Here is a 14,151-nt window from a genome sequence, read left to right as displayed (position 1 = left end):
GATGTTTTGATTTAAAATTTTAAAGTTAACCTCCGCCCCACTTCCAGGGGTGGAGTGGGGTGGTGTTTGGCTTCATTCGATAGATTTTTGAAAAATATTGATTGCGTCTTTTTTAGTTTTTCGATCCGATGATTCTGATGTTCATTTCGACAAATATTCGACCGTTCCGCTACTTTTGGGACACCCTATATAACCAAAATATAGAATTATTTAAATTCTGCTCCTACTAAAATAAAATAATTCAAAGGCATATTTCCAAGAATAGAGAATAGACATATTTAAAATAAATCCCATGAAAGTATAAGAACGTAGGTATAGTATACAATTTTAAGGTGGATACAATTTTTTTAAATGGTTAAATTCAAATTAGTGTGAATTCCTGGCGTACAATAATGATCTCATTTTTTTTGTTAAGATGCCATGGTGCATCATCACATTTTTTGTTCTCCCATGATGCCATAATATAGAAAAAATAGTTCCTAATGTACCTCGTTATAAGCGAAACCTCGTAATATCTGTGTTCGTTATGGAGAGAGTCTACTAAACTTACGTGCATAGAAATCGGCCCACCTAAAAATTTGGTCATATTTGAAGTCTCGTATTTCCTAAACCTGTTGGCCGATTTAAGTGATTTTTTAATATGTTATAGCCTTATTTTTCAACAATATAGCTGTAATAATATTATTGCTAAACAGGTAATTATTATTATACCGGGTGTAACAATGATAGTGTGTTTTTTCCTCAAAGTTCGGAACACCCTGTGGAATATTGTAGCGTATATAAAATATTGAAATTAAAACTCAACTGTAGCTTTAGGATTTCTTAACATTTTGCTTTTTGGCTCATTCGCTTATGTTGGATAATAAAAAAGTTAGGTATTTTAACAACTAGCAACGTTCTTCATCAATACAGGGTGTTTCTAAATAAGTGCGACAAACTTTAATGGGAAATTCAGCATGAAAAATAATGACAATAAAGTAACAATTTTTCGTTTCTCGGTTTAATGTCGTGTTTTCTTACTAATCCCCTCAAGATCCTGCCAATGTTTTGTTAATATATTACATTCAAATCTATCTCTCTACCAACCCTCCCTTTAGCAAAGTGCAGAGAAAAAGTATGATATTGAATACTACTATATTCTTCCATTTTACCGGAAAGTAAGTATATATCTTAAACTTGACATACTTTTGTTACCCCTGCATATGAATGCGTGCATGTATGTGAGTGTGAGGGTTATACACCATACGTACGTACATGTGGGTATTTATGTGTACCTATGCATAAATATATGTACTTTGATATTGGCTTGATCATTAACTTTTGATTTAAACCGGACCACTTAACTAACTCTGGTTTTTTGTTGTTTGTATCATTTAAATTTTACTTTAACCGGGACCTGAAGATGCTGTGCAAAGTGTAGACAGCGAAACCGGTCGTCAGTTGTAAAATAAATTGTTTGTGAGAACGTCTCTCTTTTCTTTACTACAATAGTATGGACTCACACATGCAACCCATTCATTATTTGTATCCATTTAAGTTTTGATTTAATGAAATAAACCTTTCAATCAAAAAAGTGTTGTTTAGTTTTGTACACCCAGCAATATCCTGATGTAATGCAGACGCCAATTGAATATGATGTAAATACAAGTCATAAAGATGTCTTTCTATATAAAAAAGTTAAAATTTCACAACCTAAAGACGTCATTTATGTAACTTCGTAAGACGTCACAAAATGACCGCAATAAGAAACTAGATAATAACTCGCCTCGCCCCCAGGTAAAGTAAAGGTGCTAGGCCACTAAAAATGTTTTTTTTTCAATTTTTTTTTATTTTGTGGCTTTAGCGCTTAGCTATTTACCAGATACATTATGAGAATTAATACTATTATAATACATATTAAAACTAATACAAATTACTAGTACATATTTTATTAATATTCTAAATAATTATATAACCACTTAATACTAAAATAAAAAAGAATGTGTGTGTACTATGTACGCACGTAAGAAGATATTCTTCTATTATAGGTAATTTAAACGAAGTAAATATACTTAAAAGGTTATTTGTATTTTATTTAAAAATCAAACTAACTTTCTTATCTACCACTTTCAAAAATTTTTTATTAAAACAACCAAAAATAAAAAAAATATATGAATCACCCGGGAATTGAACCCGCAACCTTCCAATCTCAGTGCTAACGCATTTCTAACTACTCCATCGAGGCACTAGAAATAGACATGTAAGTTTCGGATATATAGCACAACACGGCACACGACATATAGTGTAAAAATGTTATGCTTACATAATATTTTATTAATCCAAAAACACAAGAATTACAATAAATAATACATTTCCTAAAACCACTAATATATTCTTTTAATGACTTATTTGCAAGGTTACAGATACATACATACCAGAACTACATACTGTCAGTGTGCGCAGGCGCGCGGTAAATGTATAATTTCACCCTCAATCGATTCGCCGCTAAAGAAGAATATCTTCAAAAAGTGTCCATCTATACTATCCAACACATTTTCACTTTTGAAATCGTAAATCTCTATTGCCATTAAAAAATAATTTGTACTGTAAACAAAAGTATAAGTATATTTCTTTTTAGCTTCATTTTTTTTAAAGACTGCAACATGAGTTTTAAATTATGACACAGTACAAAATACTTGTTTCAATATTTACATGTAAATAAAATAAAATGAATTACTTGCAAAAGTAAGGTTATATTAAGATTTAAGAATACATAACTCTCTTAAAACCAAAGTGGCATTCATATAATTTTAAAATATATATAATTTAATAAATACATATAATTTTAAAATTCCCGCTAAAAGGAAAAAAGTAAATCTGGCAACATTGTCGTAGTTTGCTGGATATTTAATCTCTCCCAATGTATATTGTTCTTCGGCGAGTATTCAAGCACAAATAACAGGAAAACGATATATTTTAGTAAATATACATACTAAACGTTTTTTAAAGTATGTACCTACTCAGAAATGCCTATCAAAAAAGCTGCAGAAAAAGTCGATATCATCAAAATTAAGCCAGTTATGATGAAAATAAGAGCATAGTTTCGAATTTTTTATGACACTTAAGAAATGATACATAATGAAATTTTAGTTTCCTTTTTAGCAAAGCTATTACTCTTTATTTTTGTTTGATAAAAAATAACTGAGATAAAAACAAAAAAAATCGATCCTTTGTAAAAAGTATATTTAAAAGACCCCAATAAGGGTTACATCACATTAACAAAACGTTTTCGGATTAACAAATAATCCATCATCAGTGTTAAAAGCCAATAGCATGCATGCGTGAGCCACCAAAATGTTACGGCTAAAAACCCTTTAAATGTTACAAGATCTTAAATGGTACTACATATTGTTAATAATAATATTGGATGTTGCAAATATTCCTGGATATTACCCAGGGCCAACAGTTTTGGTAATGTGATGTAACCCTTAATGCGGTCTTTTAAATATACCTTTTACAAAGGATCCAGTATGTTTTTATGATTTATGGTATACTTTCGAGTATATTTTCGAGATAAAAACGTTTAAAGCCTAAATTTTACTGCGAGAACCATGTAACCGGGGCCATATTTACCTTTTGTATTTTAAAAAATAAGGGATTTAGAACATTAAATTTAATACTATGTTATAGCTCTTGCAATTACCTTTAAAATAGTTGTCAGATAAACCTGATGTCATAAAAATTAGCGGAGTTATTGTTAAAAACCAATAACATTTTTTTGAAAAAAATTTTATAGTAGAGATTTTGTATGTATACAGTGTGCGGAAAAGTACAATTACTCGTTTATCGTAAGATATACGAAAAAAAAATCATTTAGGTAAGATTGGGCCGTAGATAGGATCAGAATTTTAAAAATATTTCATAATATACAGGGCCACTCGTATTGAAAAGGTGAAACAAACCTATCTTTTTTTAATGGAACACCTTATATATTATATTCTTTCATTTTTGGATTTTTCTCCATGTTCTTTTTTTCTTAAAATATAAGGTTTTGTAATGTTATACCTACCAAGTAGTTTAAAAGATAATTACGATTTTTTAATAATTTCATAGCAATATTCACACCCTGTATAACTGTAGTGATTTGACATCAAAAAATCTATTTATGTTCAATGTATTAGGTCCATCTCACCAGCCCCCTTCTTCAATTTGAGGTCAAAAAAGCTCATTCGTTTATATTGCGTTAGTACTGGATTGTATCACCCTTCATTCGTTTGTACTGCCCCCACCCTTTTAAATCTGCCTGGAGGGGCTGGTGACATGCCATCCCCCCTTTTTCGATCTGAAGGTCCGTGATGGGTATGTTCGTTTGTACTGCGTTAGTATCGGATTGTATCGTCCTTATTTTGTTTGTACTGCCCCCACCCGTCTAGATTGGCCTGGGGGGGCCAGTGACATGCTACCCTCTACTCTGCACTTTTTGCCTTCTGAATGTCGAAAATAGGCTATTTCGTTTGTACTCCGTTAGTACTGGATTGTATCACCCTTCATTCTTTTGTACTGCCTCCACCCTTTTAAATCTGCCTGGAGGGGCTGGTGACATGCCATCCCCCCTTTTTCGATATGGGGGTCCGGGATGGGTATGTTCGTTTGTACTACGTTAGTATCGGATTGTATCGCCCTTATTTTGTTTGTACCGCCCCCACCCGTCTAGATTGGCCTGGGGGGGGGCAGTGTCATGCTACCCCTCTAATCTGCACTTTTTGCCATCTGACGTAGAAAGTAGGCTATTTCGTTTGTACTGCGTTAGTACTGGATTGTATCACCCTTCATCCGTTTGTACTGCCCCACCCTTTTAAATCTGACTGGAGGGGGATCCCTTTTTTCGATCACGGGGTCCGGGATGGGTATGTTCGTTTGTACTGCATTAGTATCGGATTGTATCGCCCTTATTTTGTTTGTACCGCCCCCACCCGTCTAGATTGGCCTGGGGGCGCCAGTGACATGCTACCCTCTACTCTGCACTCTTTGCCTTCTGAACGTCGAAAATAGGCTATTTCGTTTGTACTGCGTTAGTACTGGATTGTATCACTCTTCATTCGTTTGTACTGCCTCCACCCTTTTAAATCTGTCTGGAGGGGCTGGTGACATGCCATCCCCCCTTTTCGATATGGTAGTCCGGGATGGGTATGTTCGTTTGTACTGCGTTAGTATCGGATTGTATCGTCCTTATTTTGTTTGTACTGCCCCCACCCGTCTAGATTGGCCTGGGGGGGGGCAGTGACATGCTACCCTCTACTCTGCACTTTTTGCCTTCTGAATGTCGAAAATAGGCTATTTCGTTTGTACTCCGTTAGTACTGGATTGTATCACCCTTCATTCTTTTGTACTGCCTCCACCCTTTTAAATCTGCCTGGAGGGGCTGGTGACATGCCATCCCCCCTTTTTCGATATGGGGGTCTGGGATGGGTATGTTCGTTTGTACTACGTTAGTATCGGATTGTATCGCCCTTATTTTGTTTGTACCGCCCCCACCCGTCTAGATTGGCCTGGGGGGGCCAGTGACATGCTACCCCTCTAATCTGCACTTTTTGCCATCTGACGTAGAAAGTAGGCTATTTCGTTTGTACTGCGTTAGTACTGGATTGTATCACCCTTCATTCATTTGTACTGCCCCACCCTTTTAAATCTGACTGGAGGGGGATCCCTTTTTTCGATCACGGGTTCCGGGATGGGTATGTTCGTTTGTACTGCGTTAGTATCGGATTGTATCGCCCTTATTTTGTTTGTACCGCCCCCACCCGTCTAGATTGGCCTGGGGGGGGGGCCGGTGACATGCTACCCTCTACTCTGCACTCTTTGCCTTCTAAATGTCGAAAATAGGCTATTTCGTTTGTACTGCGTTAGTACTGGATTGTATCACCCTTCACTCTTTTGTACTGCCTCCACCCTTTTAAATCTGCCTGGAGGGGCTGGTGACATGTCATCCCCCCTTTTTAGATATGGGGGTCCGGGATGGATATGTTCGTTTGTACTGCGTTAGTATCGGATTGTATCGCCCTTATTTTGTTTGTACCGCCCCCACCCGTCTAGATTGGCCTGGGGGGCCAGTGACATGCTACCCTTCTACATTTAAAACAGGGGAGGATTAATGCTAGGAGTAAGGACACAAAATTAGCCAAAACTATTATAGTAACACCGCGGGTGTAAAATTTGGTAAATTCGTCAAAAATGTAACGAATTCCATTTTGAAACTGAAAAATGCAACTCTCCATGGGGAATGGAAAGTTACACCCTCAGATGGATCTCGGAGTAGTTCTACGCTACCGATTTGAAAAATGGTACATGTATTTGTTGGAGATATTTTGAACACCATTTTTGATCAGAAATCAGAGGAGCGACCTTGCCTTTTACTACTAGGAAGAAATTTATCCATCCCCTCAATAAATTTTACAGTTTTACACGCTATCGATATGAAAATCAAAGATCTCATGCGGCGCATTCCGAAATGCACTCTTCGTTGTACAATTTCAACCTCTCTGGATAACTGATTAACTGAAACATACATACGGCAGAATTCATTGGAATCGAAAATTATTAAAAGTATTTGGAACATTAAATGAAAAATTCCCACAATCAATGTCTTTCCTACCATCTAATGCGAGAGACCAGATAACAATAATTGCCGTTGCTATGTTATGGTAATTTGTTTTCTAGAAAGGTTTGTATTGTTCATTTATGACTGCAATGAGATTCAGAATTTCCGTAAGTATTCCATTTGCAAAATAAATATAGTGTCAAGAACTTGCTTATACATTTGACGCACTGTCCGTCAACGTGTTAATTGACTCTACAGATTCAGTGCCAAAACGAGACATTTTTATAGAAAAATATTTGCAAATATATGAAATGCCAAACACCTATTAAATAAACAATGACAGTGCAATTTTCGATTTTTTTACTATGGAATTTTCGCTGTATAGACCAGGGCGGATCTGTTTTGAAGTGGATGTGAGAGGTGGCATTCCGATTTTTGCAGATAAAATTAGGTGATAACTTCAGTAATTATAATTGGCTTATGCTCCTTCTGAAATATATCCCCTCTTATTTTGTATTTATTGCTATTTTGCAAAAAGGATAATCATTTAAGATATTTTATACCAGTCGTGTCGTATATCATACAAAATTCAATTATCTTTATTTTATTTCCCTATGACTTTGTTCCAAAATGAATCGTTTTTAAGTTACAAGCAATGAAAGTTGAAAAAAATCGATGTTTTTCGAAATTTTTAAATATTTAAATTTTTTAAATAATGTTCCAAACATATTTGAGAAGGAGCATAAGTCAATTATAATTACTGAAGTTGTCACCTAATTTTATCTGCAAAAATCGGAATGCCACCTCTCACATCCACCTCAAAACAGATCCGCCCTGGTCTATACAGCGATAATTCCATAGTAGAAATCGAAAATCGCAATGTCATTGTTTATTTAATAGGTGAGTTTGGCATTTAATATACTTGCAAATATTTTTCTATAAAAATGTCTCGTTTTGGCACTGAATCTGTCGAGTCAATTAACACGTTGACGGACAGTGCGTCAAATGTATAAGCAAGTTTTTGACACTATATTTACTTTACAAATGAAATACGGAAATTCTGAATCTTATTGCAGTCATAAACGAACAATACAAACCTTTCTAGAAAACAAATTACCATAACATAGCAGCGGCAATTATTGTTATCTGGTCTCTGACATTAGATGGTAAGAAAAATATTGATTGTGGGAATTTTTCATTTAATGTTCCAAATACTTTTAATAATTTTCGATTCCAATGAATTCTGCCGTATGTATGTTTCAGTTAATCAGTTATCCAGAGAGGTTGAAATTGTACAACGAAGAGTGCATTTCGGAATGCGCCGCATAAGATCTTTGATTTTCATATCGATAGCGTCTGAAACTGTAAAATTTATTGAGGGGATGGATAAATTTCTTCCTAGTAGGAAAAGACAAGGTCGCTGCTCTGATTTCTGATTGAAATGGTGTTCAAAATATCTCTAACAAATACATGTACCATTTTTCAAATCGCTACTACTCCGAGATCCATCTGAGGGGGTAAATTTCCATTCCCCATGGAGAGTGGAGAGTGGCTTGCAAGCCTGTTTTTCAGTTTCAAAATTTAATTCGTTTCATTTTTGACGAATTTACCAAATTTTACACCCGCAGTGTTACTATGTGCAAGGTTTTTCTGATTTTGTGTCCTTACTCCTAGCACTAATCCTTCTCTGTTTTAAATGTAGAAGGGTAGGGGTAGTACAAACAAAATAAGGGCGGTACCATCCAGTACTAACGCAATACAAACGAAATAGCCTATTTTTGACATTCAGATGGCAAAGAATGCATAGTAGAGGGGTAGCATGTCTCTGGCCCCCAGGCCAATGGAGACGGGTGGGGGCGGTACAAACAAAATAAGGGCGATACAATCCGATACTAACGTAGTACAAACGAACATACCCATTCCGGACCCCCATATCGAAAAAGGGGGGATGGCATGTCACCAGCCCCTCCAGGCAGATTTAAAAGGGTGGAGGCAGTACAAACGAATGAAGGGTGATACAATCCAGTACTAACGCAGTACAAACGAAATAGCCTATTTTCGACATTCAGAAGGCAAAAAGTGCAGAGTAGAGGGTAGCATGTCACTGGCCCCCCCCAGGCCAATCTAGACGGTTGGGGGCAGTACAAACAAAATAAGGGCGATACAATCCGATACTAACGCAGTACAAACGAACATACCCATCCCGGACCCCCAGATCGAAAAAGAGGGGGATGGCATGGCACCAGCCCCTCCAGGCAGATTTAAAAGGGTGGGGGCAGTACAAACGAATGAAGGGTGATACAATCCAGTACTAACGCAATACAAACGAATGAGCTTTTTTTTGACCCTCAAATCGAAAAAGGGGGGATGGCATGTCACCAGCCTCTCCAGGGGGATTTAAAAAGGTGGGGCAGTACAAACGAATGAAGGGTGATACAATCCAGTACTAACGCAATACAAACGAATGAGCTTTTTTTGACCCTCAAATCGAAAAAGGGGGGGCTGGTGACATGGACCTCAATTTATTTTCAATATAGTCTACTATCGTTAAAAATTATTAATATAGCTAAATGTTTAATTTTAGTAGGTACACAGGGTTGGTCGAAACAGAATGAGTATTTTCTGAGCTTTCTCAAATAAAGCACCTTGTACTTTATTATTTTTTAAGCTTTCCTCTTTTAAGCTTTTAGGCTTACCGAAAGCAGGCGCGTCGATATCAAACAGCAACGTCACTTCAGAGTAAGACAATTAAATTTAATTTGTTTGTGGCTTGTCTTTTTTATTTATATTTAAATACAGTGCAAAAAAGTTTTTTTATTTGTTTGAAGCTTATTTTTATATAACGGACTTTCGGCTTTAAAGGACACCCCGTCCCCCCAATTAGTCCGTTATATTGAGGTTTTACTGTAGTTATGCAATACGGATTTGGACCATTTCTATTCGACTTGGCCACTTCTATTCGATTTTACTGACTTCTATCATCGAAATGAGTTACAGAATAGGCATGATTATTATGCTAACATGTATTTTCTGTTTCAGATTATTATGGAGAATTGGATTCCACTGGAAGTAGGTTTCGTTGATTCCGATACGGCACTACGTATAGCTGCAAAATTCAAACACCTAGAAATAGCCAAATATTTGTTGGCACACGGTGCAGATGTAAACGCAATCGAAGCTGAGAGGTGCTGGAGTCCTTTACATATCGCTACTGAAAATAATGATATTGAAATGATTCGATTATTCACAGAAGCTGGAGCAAATATGCAGTGTCGTACTCTGTATTATGGAAATATGCCAGTTCATGTTGCAGCTTACCTTGGATATAAAGAAATTATAAAATATTTTATAGAACAGGGGATATATGTAGATATTACGAATACGTTCAAAATGACGCCTCTTCAAATAGCTGCCCGTAATGGCCACTGCGAAGTTGTAGACTATTTGCTGTTAAATAATGCTAACGTGCATTTAAGAGGTGAAGAGAATAAAGGTTCAATTCATTATGCTGTTTTAGGAGGGAATGCTAAAATAGTTCATAGACTTATAGAAAAAGGAGTTGATATAAATATTTCTGATAGCAATACTGTCACTCCTTTACTTCAAGCTTGCAAACAGGGGTGTGTAGAAATTGTCCAGTTACTGTTAGAAAACGGTGCAGACGTGGATTTCCATACAAATAAAGGATATACCCTACTACATATAGCTTGTATGTATCATAGACTTGGCATGGTTAAATTTTTGCTTGAAAATGGTGCGAAAGTTAACAAAAAAACTATTGAAAAAACTACTCCATTATATTTTGCTCTCTCCGGCACTCGGAAAAATAAATGCCCATCCTGGGAGATTGCAGAATTATTAATTCTAAATGGAGCTGATTTACAACAGGCTGAATATAAAGGCAATTGTCCTTTACTGACAGTTTTAAGAAATTCGTTGTTGACTTCTTTACGCGATCTGCAATATGAGGCTAATCTGCACAAATATGAGGCTGCTGCAAAAGTAATAATCAAATACAACGTGTTAATTTACAATCCCGTCGAAACATGTCTTCCATATAAATGGTTTTGGTGTCGTGACTTTAAAGAATTAGAGCAATACTATAATGACTGCCAAAATGAAATAAAAAGTATGATGCGGGTGGTAATAAAGAATACTACTGTCTCATTGTATCAATTAATTTGTGAGTCCAATAAAGGTGACGCGTTTGTTAAATATCTACGTAACGACAATATTAAAAACGAGTTACAAAATATTGAAGATTATCTTAAAGACTTTTTGATATATCGTAATATTAAGCCATTAGTACAACTTAGGGTTAAGGAAGGCTTTAAAAAAGTGGAATTACTTAGAGACTCTGACTTAATAATGAAAAAAATTGCGCCTCAGTTACCATTCGAAATCAGATATACAATATTGGAATACCTAAACATGACTGATCTTAAAACTGTGATTAAATTAGATTTATTCAAATAAAAATGAATTTGTTTGTCTGTTTCTTTATAAAAACCTATACAGGGTGTCCCAAATGTAGCGGGGCGGTCGAATATTTCGCGAAATGAATAGCCGATTGAAAAATACGTGTTCAATATTTTTCAAAAATCTATCGAATGATACCAAACGCGGCCACTCCACTCCACCCCCTGGAGGTGGGGTGGGGGTAACTTTATATTCTTAAATAGGCATCCACATTTTCTATTGCAGATTTGGATTCCTTACGTAAAAATGAGTAACTTTTATTCGAGACATTTTTTCTAATTGTGGATAGATGCCGATATAATCGAAAAAATTGTTTATCCTGATTCCTGATACAGTAAGTACCTACCTAAATTATAGAAACGGTCTAATATCTAGAGAAATTACACTTCCAAATGTAAAACCAAAAAACACGTGTTCAATATTTTTCAAAAACCTAGCATATCTGAAAGATTTTATTTTTAAATATTTATTTGTTTGAACGAGTCCGGTTCTGGCATTGTTTAGAACAGTAGCATCGAAGTTACACTCGTAATAAATTGGCTATTTTTAGCGAAAACAAAATCATTTAATTGAAGTGATTAACACCAGTGTTTAAGTGAACAAACAGGCTTCTGATTACCAAAGTAAGTTCTGAAAATTAATAGACTATTTAATTAATTTCCATATATTGTCCATTTTTACAATAAGGATACTCCATTTATTTACATCTATATTTTATTTAATTCGAGAACAAAAACAAGTTCTGATAAGAACTGTCGCTGACAGGGCAAACGCCAAAATACAGAGGCGGCTCCAGAATTATTCGAAATAAAGCAAAGTGAGAAAGAAGCAAGGTAAGCTAGCTCTCGTACGGGTTGGGGCTGGATTGAGCAGGTCTTTAACACGAACTGTACGGGAGACGCGGAACTTGTGGAAACTCTCACTAAGAAGAAATGGAGGAATTTATAAAGGAACTGCGGGAAAAACTAGATAGAATGGAAGATAGAGGAATGAGAATAGAAGAAAAATTAGATGGGATCCAAAGTGAGCTGGAACAACTAAAAAATACGAATCAGGAACTTAAAAATGAAAATGAAGTTCTCAAACAAGAGCTGCATCAACATAAAAATAGAATAGAACAAATAGAAAGGGATATGAAGAGAAAAAACCTGATAATACACGGCATTGGAGAAACAAGCGATGAGGACACACAAATACTGGTAAAGAAAGTACAAGACATCATCAACAAAATGGAAATACCTTGCAAAGCCAACCAAGAGGTCACAGAAATTAGAAGAATAGGAGACAAAACTAGAAATTCTGAAAGATCAGTCCTGGTAGAGCTAAGAAGTGGGAATACAAGAACGGAAATTCTTAAAGCTACATGGAAATTAAAAGGCTCGAAATGGTTTGTTAACGAAGACTATCCAAAAACCATAATCGAACAACGCAAAACACTTATAAAACACATGAAAGAGGCAAGGATGAAACGATGAGTACGATATAGACCAGGTCAAAAAAACAGGTCAGAAAAATGGACAAGGCAATGATACAAAAGGATATGAGAACAAGCAAGATTAGCAAAAAGAAAGAAAGAAAGGGTAATACAAAAAAGAAAAAAAGAGAGGGAGGGGTTATAAGAATAGCGTCATGGAATATAAGAACATTACTTAGAGCAGGAAAACTGGAAGAAATTACATCAGTTCTGATACAGTATAAGGTGGAAATAGCAGCACTGCAGGAAATTAGATGGAAAGGGAAAGGACAAATAGATCAACAGAATAGTACCTTCATATACTCAGGGGAAGAAAAGCAAGGACAACATGGGGTAGGATTCATAGTAATTGGAAATATGAGAGACAAAATAATGGAAGTCAGACTAATAAACAAAAGAATAGCTTACCTAAGGATTGAAGCTAAACAGGCAAACATATCCCTACTAAATGTTTATGCACCGACAGAAAATGCGAAAGAGGAGGAAAAAGATCATTTCTACGACACTATGAAAGAAGAGCTAGAAAAAATACCAAAAGAAGATGTGATATTAATATTGGGCGATTTTAATGCACAAATAGGAAAGGAGGATTATATACAGCAAATAGCAGGCAAACATACAATACATGAGAAAACGAATGACAACGGGCACAGAATATGCAATATGGCGACAGGAAATAATATGTCTATCAGCAGTACAATGTTCAAGCATCAAAGAAAACACAAAGTCACATGGGTCTCTCCAGACCAAAAAACAGAGTCACAAATAGACCACATATTAATATCGAAAAGAAGACAATCAAGTATAATGGATGTGAGAAGCTACAGAGGTGCATGCGGAGACTCAGACCATTTCCTGGTGGTAGCAAAGCTGAGACAAAAGATGAAAGTAATGAGAAGGCAGAAAGAGAGGAACAAGAGGTGTAATATCGAAAAATTGAAGGAAGCAAAAGACATACAAAAATATGAAGATGAAATAGGTAAAAGAATTGCCGCACTGAATAAGGAAAGAGATGATGTCGAAGAAATATGGGGTGATATTAAAAAATCAATTAACCACACGGTTGAGACTATATTAGGGACGAAGCAAATTACAAGAAAGAAGGACTGGTTCAATACAGAATGTAAACAAGCAGTTGAAGAAAAAGTAAAAGCACGAAATCAGTGGATGCGGACTCACAAAAATGAACATAGAGACATGTACGAGCAAAAAAGAAAGGCAAGCAACAAAGTAATAAGAGAACAAAAGAGAAAATTCATGGAAAGTCAGTTGGAGGAAATTGAGGCGGAAAGTAAGACTCAGAACACCAAGAAATTCTACACAAAAATCAGAGAACAGAACAGAGGTTTCAAACCAAAAGTAAATGGAGTTAAAAATAAACAAGGGCAAATAGTAACACAAGATCAACCATATATGAAAGTCTGGATGGAACACTTCAAGGAGTTACTGGCAGAAAATGAAACTGAAGAGATTACAGAAATGGAGGAAGAGTGGGAAAATAATGGAATGAAGGAGCCAACACTCCAAGAAGTAACTGAAATAATTAAAAATAACAAAAACGGAAGAGCACCCGGGAAAGATAACATAAACAGCGAACTCATAAAACTAGGAGGGAAACCGT

General features: G+C 35.7%; 1 protein-coding gene across 1 annotated transcript in view; it reads left to right on the top strand.

The window, feature by feature from the left end:
* The window catches only part of LOC126893326 (ankyrin-3-like), a 36,137-nt gene extending 25,071 nt beyond the window's left edge, over positions 1-11,066 (top strand). The window contains exon 2 of the mRNA XM_050663374.1: positions 9,617-11,066. Within this exon, the coding sequence (XP_050519331.1) occupies positions 9,623-11,053 (1,431 nt within the window). The 5' untranslated portion in view covers positions 9,617-9,622 and the 3' untranslated portion in view covers positions 11,054-11,066. The remainder of the gene's footprint in view (positions 1-9,616) is intronic.
* The last annotated feature ends 3,085 nt before the right edge of the window (positions 11,067-14,151 follow it).

Source organism: Diabrotica virgifera, chromosome 10 (assembly GCF_917563875.1).
Source record: "Diabrotica virgifera virgifera chromosome 10, PGI_DIABVI_V3a".
NCBI classification, from domain to species: Eukaryota; Metazoa; Arthropoda; class Insecta; order Coleoptera; family Chrysomelidae; genus Diabrotica; species Diabrotica virgifera.
Note: the sequence above shows the minus strand (reverse complement) of the source record. Positions and strands in the feature narration are given on the sequence as shown.